Consider the following 17,842-nt stretch of genomic DNA (forward strand, 5'->3'; position numbering starts at 1 on the left):
CTCTCCCCCATCCCACTGGGGGGGTGGGGAGGGTGAGCGAGCAGCTGTCTGGTGCTTAGTAGCCAACTGGGGTTAAACCACGACAATTTGTGAGGGGCTTTTTGGGGTGGAGAGGCTGTGAGCCCTTAATGGTTTAGCTCTTGAAACTGAGAAATCATGAATTCAAGAATCAAGAAAATCAAGAATCCGATCAAGAATGCTCAAGTTTTTATCGAGCTTGAGAATAACACACTGTTCTGCATAATTGTTCCCTGTGAATCTTTGTGGAGATGGAGGTAAGATATTTACCAAATAGAGATTGGTGGACCTGATAGATAAGGCATGAGTTTAAACTTAGGAGAAACATATATATTACTCTTTGATTCATTCATGTTTTTGTTAGTGGTCACAGCTGGCCAACAAACTTTCTTGAGCTTGATAAAGACATACTTGTGTTTTCCGTTCTAGAAAAATCGCTGCTTATATGTATTTGGTGGCCAGAGATCGAAGACTTATTTGAATGACTTCTTCAGTTATGATGTAGACAGCGATCATGTGGATATCATATCAGACGGCACTAAGAAAGATTCAGGGATGGGTAAGAGTATAACTACATACTAATTTCTTCCCAGTGGTACAAATGAGAAGTATATCGTTAGGTAGGTGAAGGGCCAGCTTCGGTGTCCTGTAGTATCAGGTTAGCATCCTTAACTAGCCCTGTGTACCCAAGTAAACTCCACAGTATATAGGTTAAACTTATGCCAGCTCTTCTGTCCTTCCTGTCACTTGACACTCGCACAATACAAATAATTGATGCATGAAACTACATAGCACCTCAAATGAAAAAAAAAATCAGCAAAATAAGAACTAAAAATATCTCCTTTGAAACTCCAGCAAAGACCAAAAAAAAAAAGGCTGAAAAAATAATTTTCTTTAAACCAGGAAAGGAGAAAGCAATTTTTTTTCTAGTTTTCACCAAGTGAAAGATGCCATAAAATAGAAATAATCTGCTTCGTTTGAGATGCAGAAAGACAGGTAGAATGCTCAGAGACAGAGAATTGGAGTAGAGGGACAGAGGTTATTCTGCCTGGCAGGGGCTAACTGGAAAGATGAGACCTGTTGTCCTGTTATTCTTGTACTAAATTATCAGGGAGTGGCACAAAAAGGTAGGAGGAGGGAGCAAGGCTTCAGTCCTGTTTAGTTCATACCACTAGAGCTATATACACCAGGCATAGTTCTGTATACCAGAAACCATTAAAAACACCCAAAAGGCATTGTAACACAACCATAAAGAACTGATTTTATACCTCTTCTCCTCAAATGACAGAGAAGAATGTTCTTTTTTTCCAAAAAGGATTTCTGCATGTATAAGCACATCACTTTCCTGTGTTGCAAATATCCTGATTTTCTGTGTACAGCTCAGAAGTGCAAATTTGTGTTGCAGTGTGTACTACTATAGGAGAGAGGTTACGAATATTTCTCATATTGTGTATGTTTAGTCCCGATCTTGTTTTCTCCTCTTCTGGTAACCAAAATCCCAGGAAGCTAATTTATATTGGATTTAGGCTGCCCTCCTTATTTTGATCAGGCTTAATTTTTAGCAAGTAATTTTGCTGAACTTTTGAAATGAATTATTGATGGTTATGAGTTATTGTTTGCACATTAGTTTAGTTATGCCAATGAGGGAGAAGAGTTCCCAAGCTCTTATTCTCTGGAGTCATTTATTTACTTGAGTGCTTCCAAGAAAGAACCAGTTTGTATTGTTGACAATCTCCTTTATTAAGGTGCCTGCATTGTTGCCTGATGCTTTACACACACCTACGCACCATTTGTTGTCCTTAGAGCCTTTAAAGAATTGATTTTTTTTTTCCATGAAATTGCTAGCATTCTGCCATTTTGCTTTTTTAAAACTACATTTCTTTATAGCCAGAAGCTTTAAAGCATGTGGCTTTAAGCTGACACCTGTGTCTACTTCAGATTTAAAGATACCGAGCTTGCCTTATGGCTGGAGAAGACACTGAGCTCTGCTTCTCAGCAAGTACATTAACTGCAAAGTTCAGTTAAGCAAACGAGACTAATATTTAGCTCTCCTCCCCATTCCCACAGGCCCTGAAGTGGTGAATAGTAGACTTTGTAAGAAAGTGACTCATTGGAAATAATACACGAGTAGATTTTCAGTTTACTGTTCTCCTGTGTGTAGAAAGTAAACAGATTTGAACGTTTCCCTTGCTTTTGAAAGAAGATGGTAGGATTATTTGCATTTTAACAGGAAGAGGACAAAATGCTTGTTACATTCAGACAGCAAATGCTGACAGCACTATTTTCACCCAAAAAAGCAAGCCTTTATAGTGCTCTTGTTAGGTAGCGAAACACCATTTTGATCTGTATGAACAAAGTGATTCCCTGACTAGTCGCTGTGAGGTTTTAAGCTGCTCGGTGTGATGAGTCAAGTTGACGATGCCTGACCTAAATGTGCCTATAAAGTCCCATGATTACATTTTGTTCCTGGCTCGCATGTGGCATTCAGTTCTATTCTTAGTTGAGCTATTTTGATTTTTACCCTTTCTAAAAGAACTTAATTGTGCGTTTGCTTAAAATTTCCGTTAGAGTAGTGGGAAGATTTTAAAAAAAGTAGTAAAATGGATAGTTAAGGATTATCAGTAATATGGAGTTGTTGCAATACTAGAAAACTATGGTAATGATATGTTGGTTTGCTGCTCTCATCTTCTGGATGAGCTATTTATGCTGTTTAGTGTTTCTTTGCTCTTAGTTGTGCTTTTGATGTTGATCCTGGAACCAGTTTCTTGTATAGGTGTTGTGTTTGAGAGAATATTGGGTGATAAGTATCACTTAAATTTTCTTAATTTGGAGTAAAGGACAATAATTGTAGCAAGTTTAGATGTGCTTTTTTCATTCCTGGGTAAAGTTCAGATTTGGTCAAGGTACCGTTTCTAAAAGATGGGTTTGCACACAGCGTTGCCTGCTAAAAATGTCTCCTGACTCGATCCGCTTTGAACATGGGTAAGCCTTGCAGCTCTTCATGTCTGGCAAATGCCATTTGCCAGTGAGCGTGGGTGCTTTCTCCAGCTCATTGCATCAAAAAACCTGGTGCTTTCTCTTTGCTGTCAAAGGAGGGCAGTCCAGTGAAATTAGGCCATCGGGGATGGTTATCTTTCTGCTGCATGAAAACTGTCAGGAGAAAGAAATCTGTTAGTTCAGCTAGAGAATGGACAAAATGGGACTGAGGAAAAGAGAATGCAGCTGTGATAATGAGTCGGATATGAAGAAAGGCAGTAGTGGCACAAACTGGAGGAAGCGTAGTACAGTTGAATAGAGCCTGTAGTCGGGGGAGAGGCAGAAATGTGTATGTTGATGGACATACCCTTTTAGAACAGTCGTATACTTTTAATTACTTTTATAAAAACAGCAACACACAAACAACAAACCCCCCCAACCCAACATGCATATGCCAGGGTGTATCTCTGAAGCATACACGTGGTCTAGAGATGCCACCAGTGTCAGATGTCTTCAAAAGGCTATACTGACAGCTTGCCTGACTTGCTTAGCACACAATCCATGACTAATCACGGGCAGTCATTTCAGGTCTCAGGGAGCTAATGGGAACACTTGTGGTCAAGGTTCCTATGATAATCCTTTTTGGCCCTGACTCCGGTGGCGTGTCAGAGATGTTGGTCAGAGGGAGAATTTCCTTCTGCAAGAGAATCAAGATCATCTTATATCCCTTGGCATCGAGTAACTTCCAAAGTCAAATGAGAACGTTCCTGTGGCTCCTTTTAATGGTGAAGTAGTTCTTAAGGGCAGACTGCGAGTATTTCTTTAGCTACCAGTGAAGTTCCCAGGTCTCTTGCCTGGGGCAGGTGCTCACTCAAGATACAGAAACGTGCACCTGACAGACGGGAGGTTTCATGGATAAGTACCACGGACAGAGGCGACAGCCCAGTCCAGGAAATCCTGATTTAAAACAAGACGATGTCAGAAAAACAGTAATCAAAATAGAAAGCACAGCTAGCCCAGCATGGTCAGGATCCGACTCAGACAAGCAGTCTCAATATCCCATTTTGATCGTCTGTTTGTGACACCTGACACGTTTTGCCCTTGTTTAGTTGAAGGCCTGCCTTGCCAGTGGCCAGCATGTCTCTTGCCATGGAATTGCTTTGTTTTGTGAGGGACCTTATGTGCTTTTCATCTTGTGAGATGCTTCTCTGAACCGATCTCAAAATACTTTCCTCCTACTATATGAAGGTCAGGGGGAGAGCAGGCAGTCACCAAGTCCTAAGGATGCTTTACAGAGATGTCATAGCAGCAGAATTCCATTCAAATACACTGACCTGTTTTTTCCAAAATCTCACATTGCTTGGGAGAGAACCGAGTGTTGGACATAGCGTTGTTGCTTTTTCAACATGACAACCAGACTGTTCAAATGGTCTCCTTAGTTGCTCCTTGGCTGACTGCCAAATGCAGTCTCATCATGAAAAATCCAAGAGGATAATCGTTATCTTGCTGTGTCAACAGCTGGCCTGCATGCTATCTCTGTCATTCATCAAGGTTTGCTCCACTAAAGTTCAGGGGAGGTGCTGCTTCAGTTTTATATGGATTGCAAGTAGTGGTATGGAGTAACTTGCTGACCTACCACTTTTTAAAAAATTAATCCATCAGGGAGGTGCCAGGTTCTGGTGAAGAGCGATATCCATGTGATGTAGCTTTCTCCTATTTTTTTTAATCATGAGGCATCACAAGGAGGGAGGATACTTGCAAGTCACTTGTAGCGGGATTAGCATAACGTGTTCTGAGGGTTTCGTAATTTAGGTGGCATTAAAAGGCTGTCAATGAACTTGCTTCCCGTAATTATCCTTCACAAATCCTTCAGAAGTGGTCTGCAGACTACAGGTTTCATCGTTGTTTTGCCAATGCTGTGTTTCAAAGCATGTTTAAAAACATGCTATAGTATCCCCCCCCAAATGAGAGAGATGAGATTTAATTTCCAAACTTTGTCTAGTACTATGAGAATCACATCTGTGAACTCCTGATTTACTGCTTTGCAAACTCTGCCTCTGTGTAAAAGCTCTGTTTTCTTGCTTAGATACTGGCAGCAGCCAACGCTGTGCTTGAAACAACGGTAGCTGTTTGCACGTATAAGCCAAAAAACATTCAGCTTGCTGAAATGATCACTATGATCAAATAAATGCCTGTAAGTAGGGACTGTGGTGGTGGGAACATACCTGTTTCACGATTAGGTGTCACTTTTGTAGAAAAGCTTTTCCCATGCATTATATTTAAATGGAAATTATATTGTACAGGGTTACACAGCATCTTATCGAAGCTTTCTCAGGAATTACTACTTGTTTATGTAACTGGCTGCTAACTCAAGGCCTGTGTGGCTGAATATTGTTTTCAGATATTGAGGCCATGAGCATTTCATTTTTGCTATATAAAAATAAATGAAAAGGTTATGTTCTGGAGAGATGGTTCAGACCTTTTATTTTCAATTAGTTACTGCCCTTCTACCCTGGACTGGTTAATGAGATTAGGGGGGAAAAACCACACTGGCACAAGAATAGCACTCACCATCTACTAGACTTTTTGGGATTGTATTGTGTTTAGTAATTTCTCTGTACAGCTTTTCCTCTTCAATCTGTAATGTATTGTCATAGGAGCCAAGTTAATATCACAGAGCGACAGGCCAGTGCTGTGTTCCAAACAACCAGGGTTAAGTCCTCAGTCGCTGCTTTATGTCCTTCGAGCTGTCTGCCTGCAGCTGACCTGAGTGATCACCGGGCCTGGGAGGCACTGTGAACAGCATGAGCAGCGTGAAATCGGTGGAGATTTGCTCCAAAGCTGATTTACATCTACATCTATGCAAAGAAGTAGAAGAGCGAGGGAACTTCCATGGAGCCATTCTTACCATGTTATGTTCCCCTTGGATCTAGTACATCGCAAATAATAGTTCTTGCAGAGCACTGGCATTACCGTGTCTGATTCTCACTCCTTGTTGTTTATGACTTTTTATTCTGAGTCTTAAAATTAAAAAAAATATATCCTAAGCAATCAGTTACTGTCACAGGTTCAATTTTGTCTCCCACAGAGAATTAAATTTCCTTCCCAATGTACATTTTGTTAGCTAAATGTCACAAGTACTTTTCACAAGTTTACAGCCCGTGTCCCTCTCTAATATGCTGACTGCAATCATTTGAATTATATCCAGCATTTACTGCAGGTCCGCTGCACTTGCAGATTATGAAGCTCTCTTACCCCCTAGTGGAAGTGTTTGTCAGTCATGAGGATTTTACGTAGTCCTTTTGCTCTGTCAAGGATCAGACTTCTTCGGTAAACATCTTTTCGATGTTTCTGTTGTGTTTAAAATACCGCAGCATCTCCCCTTACTGTGTAGTAGTTTGCCTTGTTTCCTCATTGTTTTATTTTCAGGGATTTGTTTACCAAATCTGTGTTGTCTTGTGTTTTTTAATCATATTATATCTAACTTTCTAGTTCGGTCTTCCTCTGCAAAAGACTAGACATCAACTTTGTCTAGCCTAAGGCGCTACTTAAATATGGTTTCTACAGAGTTGCTTAGATAGGTCAAAGAGGTTAGGTAAGTTGCTCCTCGTCTTAGGCCCCTATTAAATGTAGGGATATATATTTTTTGAGATGATATTTTTCTAGGCATTCTGCATTTCAAACAGTCTCAGTAAGAGATTGATGTACAGCTGAGGGAAGCCTGAAATTAGACTTGAATTTGGTTTTGATTGCAGTTGCTGCGGATAAATCCTATTCTTACTATCAAGAGTAAAAAACAGAGGCACTGAACTTTGGCGGCTTTTCCCTCCTTCATTATTTAAATAATAATTTCAGCTTCAGGAAATTGAGCATAAACTAGATAAAAAATTCATTTATTTAGCAACATTTCAGGAGGGAGGGATGGGACTTCCATAGACAAGTTTCATATGCTTTCTGTATCAATGGTAATATAACAACCATATTCCTCATGATTATAATAATTTTCATTTCAGTAAGCCTGAGGTATTAATGCTCTGAAGATTTGCATGCTTTTTTTTCTAAAAACCCGGCATGGTCTCGAATGTTCAAAGCAGCAGATAGGGTTGCAAAGACATTTTCCATGTACATTAGCATTGCTGATCAAATTTAGATGGCTCTCCTGCCAGAAAAGTCTCAAATATGCCTTGAATTTAATCCTTTTGGGTCAATGATTCAGTCCCTGACTATGCAAGCAAACACATTACATGATACTTTTCAAAAATTAATGATATTTGATCTGTAATTGTCTTTTTGTTCTCAGTTTCCTTATTGGGTGACTTTCACAGTACTCATTAGTCTTATGTAAAAACTTCCTTGTGGTTTGCAGCTAAGACAAGGTATGTAGTTGTTGTTGTGCCAGCATTGTTCCCTGCTTTTTTTCCTCTGCTCTGCCACCCATTTGCTTATAAACTGGATTAATTTTCATTTGAAACTTTGTGGCAAGATTGGAGGTCAAAATAGGCAGGCTTATGCTGAGGAGGGCTCCAAAGGCTCTGCCTCCTGCTTTCCTGTAAAACCATAAGCAAGGATTTTGTCGACAGGACTCTGAGAATGAATTATCTGAATATATTTAAGTTTCTACTTTATGTAAGAATTGAGCTTTTTTTTTTTTGTTAAGAAATGTTTGGGGTTTTTGGCTTTGCTAAACATTTCGGTAGGGGCTTAAACTGTAGAAAACTAAATGCTCCTCAGAATTTTCTAATTGATACTTACTGCTTTCCTGGCCTACCAAATGGGAAGACTGAAGTACAAGACCAAAACCTATTACAGAATGGGCTTGCAAAATACTGTTTTGTGTGTTCTTAAACAGCGATATTAAATGGTTTATTAGCGAAGGGCTTGTTTTCTAGGCCATATTTGCAGTTCACAGTTAATTGCAGGGAAGACTTTGCAAAATACAAGAGTTCTGAGAATTTTTCATGCCAAAATCTTGATCGAAGGCCAGAAACCTTTACCAGCCTTTGTAAACTGACCCAGAAAGAGAAATGAGACAAACAGGATCTGTAAACAAAGGTCACGTGCTCTTCACAAATACATTTTGGAAGGATGGTTGCCTAGGGAAACAGGAAATGGGGAATTATACAACAAACAAAAAGGACTGCCAAACAAATTTGCTGACCTTTTTTCGGGGAATTATGATGAAAACTGCTGGAATCCTCAGTATTTCACCATATTTCTAAATCTGAAGGTGGAACAGAAGAATAGCTTGGTAATTATACCACAATTATTTAGAAGATAGAAAAAACTTCCCTGACATCTTTGTCCTAAAGGAAGCAATGCGAGGTTGTGAGCTACGTAATCTTGAGTTCATCTTGAATTTTTTTGAGTTTCCCAGCTTTTGCAGTTAAGCTTTCTGGAATCAGTGCTTCCTTTTACGGATGAGATAATAACAGTCACTCCATTCATGTCTACGAGGATCATCTAGCTCTATCTTGAGGCGGTTTAATCCTCGTTTCTGAGCTGGTAGTCTCCCAAATAGCCCTGCCTATGCCTTTCGCTATGAAACAGCGGCTCTCAGAATGGTTTTTGTGCTTTCCAGGAGTCACAAATAGGAAGGGAAGAAGAGAATTTGCATTGGACTTGTCCTTAGCAGGGAAGGAGTCGGCCTCTGGGTGATGTTTCTCCTCCTCCTCCCTCTCACCCTGCTTTGGAGGGCATGTGCAAGAAGCAAATTTTGCTTGGTGACTTCTGCACACCTCCTATTTTGAGATGTGCCATTTCAGTTTTAAGTTGTGGTGAATGAGGTCGCTGTGGAGGAGAGGTCTTAGAAAATACCAGCTTGGGATCACTCAGTCTCAAGTTTTGGTTTTATATGAAAGATGAAGAGGTGAAAGTAATTAAAAGGAAGAAAATGGGCAAACTAGGTACTGGTGTTAAACTTAAGACGCTCTTTATCCCAGAATACTGAAGAGGTAGTTATGTGAAATCTCGTGCTTGTACCATGGATATTAGAAAATCTGCTGAGTTGCAGGGGGAGGGAAATGCATTTGTGCGATGCTTGGATCCCTTCCTGTATCCTCTGTTTTCAGTGTGTAACTTTTTTTTTTGTCAGTTCCAATGACAGGTTTCACTCAAAGGGCTACCATTGATCCAGAACTGAACGAAATCCATGTCTTGTCAGGGCTCAGTAAAGACAAGGAGAAGCGGGAAGAGAATGTAAGGAATTCCTTCTGGATTTATGACATTGTGAGGAACAGCTGGTAAGTTGATGAAAGGGGTGCTATTTCTAACATCTACACTGACTTTCTTCAGAAAGCAATCCTATGTGATCCTGTCTCCCAGGTAACTCTCTAACCTCTTACAACCATGGAATGGTAATGTTGAAGACAACTGAGTTCCCTTGAGGCACCTCTTTTTCCCATAGTCTTTAGAGACACCATGGCAATAAGCCAAATGGGGGAGAGAAATCATGTGAACTTCTTTTTTGGAGGGAGGTGGAGGGGTTGAGGGGAAGTAAGCCATTATAAGAAGTTTTTCCTGTAGGAAATGTTCAAGGCCAGGGTTCAGCATCAGTGCAGCAAATTCAGTCAAACGTGAGTGGTTAATAACAGCGTACGTGGTACTAGCTATTAGAAACTCAGGAAACTGGTTTGCTGTATGAACGGTGATGGAGAAGTCTTCGTGCTAGATCTATCAGCTCTTTCCAGGCTGCATGCAGTGGTATTTCAGGTAGCTGCCAGAGCCAGTATTCTGAGAAGATATCCCCTTGTCTATTTGCTGTTTGGTATTTGGTAGTTGGTTGCCACTGCCCCTTTCCAGAGCTGGCAGCGTTTTTGTGTTCAAGGTCTTTTCTGATGTGGGGCCAATCACTTTGAAGGGTGTGAATGCTGTTTTTTAAAAACGGTGTTTCAGCTGGAAAAAACAAGTCTGCTTGGAAATCAGTGATTGAAATGCTAGCTTTGCTGAAGTTTCTGGCCTATAGCTCTACTGTGTCCAAGACGGTATACTCCATAATGAAAAATACTTCATGCTGACAGTTCTGCTAACAAATAATGCAACATCTAAAGATACCTCCAAAGCTCATGATACAAATTTTTCTAGATTTTTTTCCTGTTTGGCTTGTGATTGAGGACTATGTTCAGCCAAGATGGCCTTCTCTGATTGTTGGATGTGTTTCTTTGTAGAGCTAATGGGGATGGGGTAATAGAGGACAATATATAGAGAAGTAAGAAAATCTTTGGTGTTATATGCCAAGCAGTTCAAACTGACATCATTTGTACCTTATAGCCTTTCACTAGTTCTTTCTACTTCCTGTAGGTGGTACTAATCATTACTTACTGCCTTGTATTTCAGGTCTTGTGTCTATAAAAATGACCAAGCAGCAAAAGAGAATCCAGGTAAAAGCCTTCAGGAAGAGGAACCCTGCCCAAGGTTTGCTCATCAACTGGTGTACGATGAGTTGCACAAGGTATGAGGGTCCAGATACATATACAGTGAATTTTTTTTAGTCTTGGTGCTCTTCCGGTGTAGTTACTTCTTCAAAGATGGTACAATGAATATAGCTTTCTGTATAGTGTTAACGATTGGGTTAATGTGGTGGGTAACTTTCATTTAACTTATTATCATCTTTTGAAATAAGGTGCTAAGCTACTTCTTATGTCAATGTGAAGTAGACATGATAGCTCCTAGGTGAAATCAAAATGCAGACAATGGAATATACTAAACCTCTACAAAGTTGTCAAGTGGCTAGCTCCTCGCTGTTCTTGTACTTGAGAACACTTGAAGCTTCGTTCATTATCTTCAGGGGCTTAATCTCACAACCTGTTAGTGACTAAATGGTCACAGATACTTACCAGAATTTCTAGGAAAAAGTGTGTTTGAATGAACTAATCGCTGTTAAGAATCTGCTCTAACAGAAGTGCCTTACTTTGCCCTGCATGTCAGAAGCAACTGTCATTCTTTAGCACTGTCTGACTTTAATGGACATGTTCATGCTTAAATATACCTAAAATCATTTGTAGCGTACATTACTGCTCAGTAAACTTAGGGCTTTGTGCATATTAACCAATAAAGCACAAACCCACGGATTAGGTTACCATAACTTCATTAACCTATGAATTTAAATTACTGTGACACACTTAATTAATCTTTCACGGATATTTTGCGATTAAAATAAACTTTCTCTAAATATTTTTTTAGTCTTAAACTATTTTAACTGAAAAAGACAAATATACTTTAGTCTTACCATTCCATGGGATGTTAATCAAATTTGAGAAACCCAACTAGCCCAAAAGTTTGGGGGTAAGGGGGTTTTTAAGGAGGAATAGGTGTAACTTCTGTATGGGGAACTTGTATGGTTTGTCTTCATCATGGACATTGATGTTGGACAGTAAATACTGTTCTGCCTTTAATGGCTTACTTCTAAGTATAAGGTACCATGAGATTGAGAGCAGTATTTTATAAGTTACTGTGAAGGTTGCTGAATCATGGCAGTTGCCCAGCTTTATCTGAAGAGCTGTTTGATGTACTTGTTTTGAAGAGTCTTATTTTTAGAAACCTCTGTTCAAATGACCTTTCTAAACTCCTCTGATATAAATAAGGAGAGCCTACATCAGTGGGATGCAGAATACATTGTTTTGAGTGATTATTTTTAAAGCTGTGGAGAAAGGTAGCCTGTTGGACTTCTTGAACCTCAGTATTTGAAGATGCTTTGTGACATGTTTAATATCAACAGTTCAGAGTCTGAAATGCCAAGCGATGTGAAGAAGAAAAAAAGTGAAGAAATAAACAGTCCTTTTGTAACGCTTCTACTGTTCTTGAGATTTGCCTCTCTCTGTAAGTCTAGCCTTGCGTTTCAAAGGTGTTTTATCCTCAAATTATCAGCACGGCTGTTAAAAACTACTTCATTTGAGCTACCTTGAACAAAAAAAAGAATTTTGCATACAGGTATACTTAGTATTTCCATGACTGGCATCTCAGGATTGCTAGAACTTTTTTTTAAGACAATCAACAGTAATGGTTGTGACTTCTGATTCTAAATAAGATTGGTGTTTTCTTCCTCAGTTCTTCTTAGGATTACAGTTTTTGTTTTTTGTTTTACTCTTTATTCAGTTAGCTCTTTCCTTTGTGCCCCAGGTAGTGTATTGAGTGTCTCACAGCTAGGCTGCTGTATTGAGGTGAGACAAATCTGCCCTTCCAGAGGCCATGGAAATATTTTTCTCCGCAAGTCAAATTAAGGCTCTGTAGAGTTTATGGGACATGTTGGGCACACAGGCCTGTTGGTCATCTCCCAAGATTATGCTGGGCTGGGCTTGTTGTCACTTTGAGCATCTTTAAGACTTTGCCAGTGGCCCTTGTCTTTGGGGAAGATAACGGTCTTCGCTGACTCAAGGAAAAGGCTGCTCGTCTGAACTGTGGTGCTTTAGTAGTGCAGCTTTACCAACAGTGCTCTGACTGGAGCCAGAGCATTAGTCTACAAAGTCCCTTTTTTCTGAGTCTTCCTTACAAGCATAAATGTTTCTTCTTCAAAGAAAATGTGTGATTGCTGGACTCATCTCACAATTACATGGGTATAATCTGCTCATCCCCAAATTAGAGAAGGGCTTAATACAGGTGCCTTAATTTAGCCTCTCTTGTGACAACGAGAATTTGGAGTCTTTGAGGACAAGATTGGAGAAGAGATTGGTAATCTATTAGTTTGAGTATTGTTTGCAGCAAGTATTTTAACCAGGGCAATAAGAGTTGGCTCAGATCCTTCTTTTCTGCTCGTATCTTACATACTTAAGGATTTATCATGCTCATAGGCCTTTCCTGAAGAAAGGGATTGCATGGCTTGTGAATGTTTGTTTAGAAATATCTCAGGAATCTGCTAGAGGGAGGTTCTAACAGTGCAGCTTTTTTTATTATCTTAAAATGTAAGCAGTTTAAGAGAACTTTCTTCATCTCCTAGGGGACAAAGTAAGGCTAATAATAAGATGGAGCTGCTTGTCTAAAAGGCAGTGTTTTCTCCCTCCAGAATAAACCTCTCCAAAGATGCTGACATAGTAAATAGTCTTTGTTTAACGGATGTACACAAACAATCAACTTTTTGATCTGCTTCTCATTTGCTTAGGTTCATTACTTATTCGGAGGGAATCCTGGTAAGTCCTGCTCTCCAAAGATGAGATTAGACGATTTCTGGTCTCTGAAGCTCTGTCGACCTTCAAAGGAATACCTGCTAAGACACTGCAAATACCTCATAAGAAAGCACAGGTATAGAAACAAAAGATGTTTTGCAATTTTCTTTTACAAAGTGTCTTTTTTTTTTTTTAAGTTGCTAAAACTTGAATATCTTTTAAACTGTTTTGGGAAATGCCACTTTGTTGGTTATATGATGGTCTGCAGGTTTCTTGATTATTTTTAATTTTTAAAAAATTTAAAAAGCAGTGGAGCAGGGCTAAACTACAAAAAACTTCATTCTGGTTTTACTATGTTTTTCTAAAACTAGAAAAAATCTGGCTATTGTGTGGGGAGTCCTGGGGAATTTTTAGATTCCCTTTTCACTCTGCTGCTCATCAGCATGTGTTTTGGTACTGTCACCTCCCAAGGAAATGGAGTATGTTTCTGAAACACTGTGCTAGGAGATAGTAACAGCTCGCAAGGATGATGCTAATGAAGTCTGGGGGCTGGATTCCTTTCCACATCTGAGACTCAACCGTGGTGAGGTCATTGGAGTTTTCATTCAGATTCACTTGAAAGACCTCACTTACGCAGAATTCAGCTACACTGGGATGTTTCTTGCACTCTGGGTGTTTGAGCTGCCTTATATTTGCTATTTAGGGCAACAGCTTTTCAAAATCGAGCTTATGGTGTTGCCTTAGGCAGGAAATTGCAGCAGCGAGATAGCCTTTCAAGACCCAGCAAATTATTTGAAGCCAATAAATAACTCTTTCTGCATTCTTGGTGAGAACACTTTGTTATCAGGTTCTGCCAAGAGTTGGAGGTCATTTTTTACTGACTCACAATTGCTGTGGCTGGATGAGGCCTTTTGCAGATTAGCCACGCAATAGATGTGAATCCCTACAAGAACGAATAAAGGTCTTTAGTACTGGTCAGCCATAGCAGAACCAAGCTGGCCGAGCATAGAGGAACAAGGTGCCACTTATTTAAGGTATTTCAGCTCTCCGGACCATGGCAATTTCATCTAAGAAAATCTATGTGAACGTTTGGAAGAAATCACATTTAATTACCAAAATATTGTGTACGTCAGGTAACAGACATAGTCTTTGTGCTCTGCATACTGGCTCAACGACTTGCATCTTTAGACAATTTCAAAATTTGGGCTACGGCTGTCCACTACAGCATAAATAGCCAAGTAGGTGACCCAAATAGAAAATAATATGATTAAATCTATTCAGTGTGACTTCTTTCAGTTTGACGAGCTATACCCTGTTAAAGGTAACTGAAATATATTGTGAATAAAACATCTTGCATTCCTGTAAGGCAGTTGATATGAGGCAGTTAAGTAACTAAGAACATGGTTTTTAGGGTCCTCATCTCTGGAATCCAGAATTGTCACAGCTGTTTTCCTGGAGAGGCTTAATACTGTGTATTGGTGATTCAGAAGATGACAGTGCGATACTGCACTTGGCAGATAGGTGATGAGGAAAAAAAATAGATAATTTTAAACTTCATCCTTTCTAGGCTACGCACCCAACTCAGTGCTGCAGGGAAGTAGCTCTGCTCACTGAGGATGCTGAGTCCAGAATCATTTTCTGAGGGCTGTATTAACTTCAGGGAATTCACAGAAGTTACAGTTTCTGTTCGTTAAAAGAAAATGAGAAAATAATGGTGGTGGTGTACAGGACTTTTACGTACATGTGCTTTTTCCAAAGGTAGGATATTAAGGCACAGTATTCATTGAATCCAGGGGTTTTCACCCCCATTGTCCCTTTTTCTGTTGTCTGGGAGAAGCAGGGAGCGTTCTCCATCCCTGTACTTCCAGTTACGCTTCTGTGCAGTCAGGAATTACTTTCCTGACTCAATTACATTCCTGACTGGATATTACATATCCCTGGGACCGGAGGCTCAAGGCTTGCCTGTATCTGAACTGCGCTCCTCACATGAGGTGCTACTCATACCTTACTTCATTTGTGGAAAACAAACTGTACTAAATGTGTTATATTTATGTATTAAGAAGTTGCTGTACATATGCTTTTGACCATTTTTAGTAAGAGCGTAATACTTTGCCCTTGTAACTCCGGTATACCCCCAAAAACCCTCCTCTGTGTTTGTCTGGCTTGAAAGCACGTACTCCAGCAAATATGTGGCCGAGCTGCCATTAACATGGTTTTGTTTGGAAATATTTGGCTGAAAGTTTCGTTTGATAGGTTTTGCTCTTTGTAGAAACAGTAGTACTTAGTCCTGAAGGAAATGGTTGTGCTTATGTTTTCTGTCTCTTTGCAGGTTTGAAGAGAAAGCTCAGACTGACCCTCTTAGTGCACTGAAGTACCTGCAGAATGATTTGTATGTAACTGTGGATCACTCAGACCCTGAGGAGACAAAAGAGGTAGTGATGAACGACCTTTCTCTTGAAAAGAAATGTAAACTGTGTTCTCACATCGAAGCTTTAAGCCTCTTAAACCTTGGGTTTTTTCATTTTGAAAAAGCTCTACAGGTGCATGACACTTTGCTATATCATACATTTCTCCGCACTAAAGATCATACTGCTTTAGAAACAGTCATTTTACAGCTACGGATCCAGATAAAATAGCTTTTGTACTCATAATAGTGAAGACTAGGCCTTTGTTTTAATTCCAACGTACTGGTGTGTATTTTGGGAGCTTTAATTGAAATGTAAACTCTCTGAAATGTCACGAGTCTGTAGCTGGTTGTGTGGTAGAAAGTGAATAGAAACTCTTATTCACGCTGTCTTTTGGCTTGTCAATATTAAATTGCTCTCGGGGAAGGAAAGAGGTTTTTCTCTAGATGATAAGTATTTCTAGAAGTAAATTGTATATATCCGTTGCTCACTAACCTTAAACTCTTATTTCCTCTGCCTTTTGAATATTATCCAGTAGGCATGTTCTTTTATTTGTTCCAGGAATTTGCTCCTGTTTTGATTCCATTACTGCAGTACGTGTCACTTTACAAAAGGATTAAAGAAATAGTGAAAAGTGTCAGATAAGGTGGTTGATTTGACTCTGCCATTAATTTCCACATGGAACTTGGGGCAGTCAGCTGGATGCACAAGCGTTCAGCTCCTGACGGGTAGATGAGGAAGAGGAGACCATGGTTCTTACTCTCTTCTTGCGTTAATGACTTTGGAAGTGGTTCGACAGTTCCTTTTATGAAACTGTGATAGGAGAATGGGCGCTGTTATTCCATGCTGAGTCTCTGGATTAAATCACTTAATCTCTTCGTTTTAACTTGTTACTTTAGATAAAGAAAAGATCATTATACAGGCACTAAAAGCTCTTGGGGGGGAATATCCTTCTTGCATATGCACAGTATAGAATTGTAGGGTTAGCAACATTACGAAAAGATATTTACTAATATAAGGATCTTGGAACTGATCACATTTGTCATAAATTCTGGGTAGCCTTTTATAAACATCTGGTCCAATAAAACATTTAAGTGCTGTGCCTGTTAAGTTCTCTGTTAGATGGTTTGTCACTGGAATTGTCCTGTATCAAGTACTTTCACATCTTTTCTAGCCATTTCTAGCATAGGAAAGACAAATAACAGATAATCCTGCTTTTCTTCAGCTGGAAAAGGAGATTTCTCCTATGCAGCATGCTTCAAGGGGGCTCAGGCCAATTATGCTCTGTCTTACCAGTGTGGTAGCACTTTCCTCTCCCTAACTGAACCTGTAATAACCTATAGCATACAACAACCATTCTGATGCTCTCTTCTCCCCTTCTCCCTCCCACCCACAATAAGACTGTGTCCTGTGTTTTCTGATCTCCCTTTTTCTCCATGTCATACCTCTGTACTGGTAAGCCCCATCATGCCGGTGAAGGCTGTGTCTCTCTTTGGCCAGTTATTCCTAAAGAGATCTTGCACCTCATGGCTGGCTGTGCCTTTTTATTGCTTGAACAGAAAACACTTGTGGTGTGATCAGCAAGCTCCCCTCCTTTTATTCTCACTGCCTCCTGTCATCAGCAGACCAAAGGAACTGCCATAAAGGCTGCACATTCTGCACATCTGGCATCGGAAATCATTTAATATTCTACATTTGATATTCCCAGTTCAGTGTGTAGTATTTAAATTGTCCGCCTTGTAAGAATGAAGAATTTCCCTGACTGCATGGACTCCTCTGAGATTTTAGGGAAAAGTAGTAGCTTTATCATACAAGGTAGAAATAGAATAAAACATTTGAAAGAAAAAATAGCCCTTTTCACAGAGCATACTAATGTCCTGCAAGTTTAATGATCTAGTGTATGAGCTTAGGTAGGCTCGGTCCAACTGAGTGAATATGTTGTGAATCCTTTCTCTGCAGGCCTGATGCCTGATCCAAACAAAATTCGGTAGCTTCTGTCTGTCGTGCTGGTCTGTCGGATCAACGCATAGTGCTCAGCAGAATTAAAGCTTCAGTTCCAGTGGTCTCCTAAAATAATTTAACAATTTTTGGGAGGCTTTTTTGTTTGTGGGTTGGGGTTTTTTTGTTCTTTTTTGGTTTTGTTTTTTTTCTCAAATTGTGTTGGTCAAAAAGCTTTAACTCCCAGAGCGTTTTACACTGGAACAGATCTGCCAGGTATATGGCACAGAGCCTGGTACTGCACTGGTACTGACTGGGTGTCTTTCCAGTTGACGTCAGTTTACCTTCTGGTTATCACATTGAGTTGGCTTTTTGCTCTGGCATTACATCTTCAAATAGCTCTTGTGCTTT

At 39.8% G+C, this 17,842-nt stretch overlaps 1 protein-coding gene across 1 annotated transcript in view; it reads left to right on the top strand.

The window, feature by feature from the left end:
* Window positions 1-17,842, top strand: part of MKLN1 (muskelin 1, intracellular mediator containing kelch motifs) — an 86,267-nt gene that overhangs the window by 60,348 nt on the left and 8,077 nt on the right. Inside the window, exons 12-16 of the mRNA XM_009328695.1 lie at window positions 448-577; window positions 9,086-9,233; window positions 10,327-10,441; window positions 13,085-13,224; window positions 15,418-15,520. Of these exons, the coding sequence (XP_009326970.1) occupies window positions 448-577; window positions 9,086-9,233; window positions 10,327-10,441; window positions 13,085-13,224; window positions 15,418-15,520 (636 nt within the window). The remainder of the gene's footprint in view (window positions 1-447; window positions 578-9,085; window positions 9,234-10,326; window positions 10,442-13,084; window positions 13,225-15,417; window positions 15,521-17,842) is intronic.

Source organism: Pygoscelis adeliae, unplaced genomic scaffold (assembly GCF_000699105.1).
Source record: "Pygoscelis adeliae isolate BGI_AS28 unplaced genomic scaffold, ASM69910v1 Scaffold207, whole genome shotgun sequence".
NCBI lineage: Eukaryota > Metazoa > Chordata > Aves > Sphenisciformes > Spheniscidae > Pygoscelis > Pygoscelis adeliae.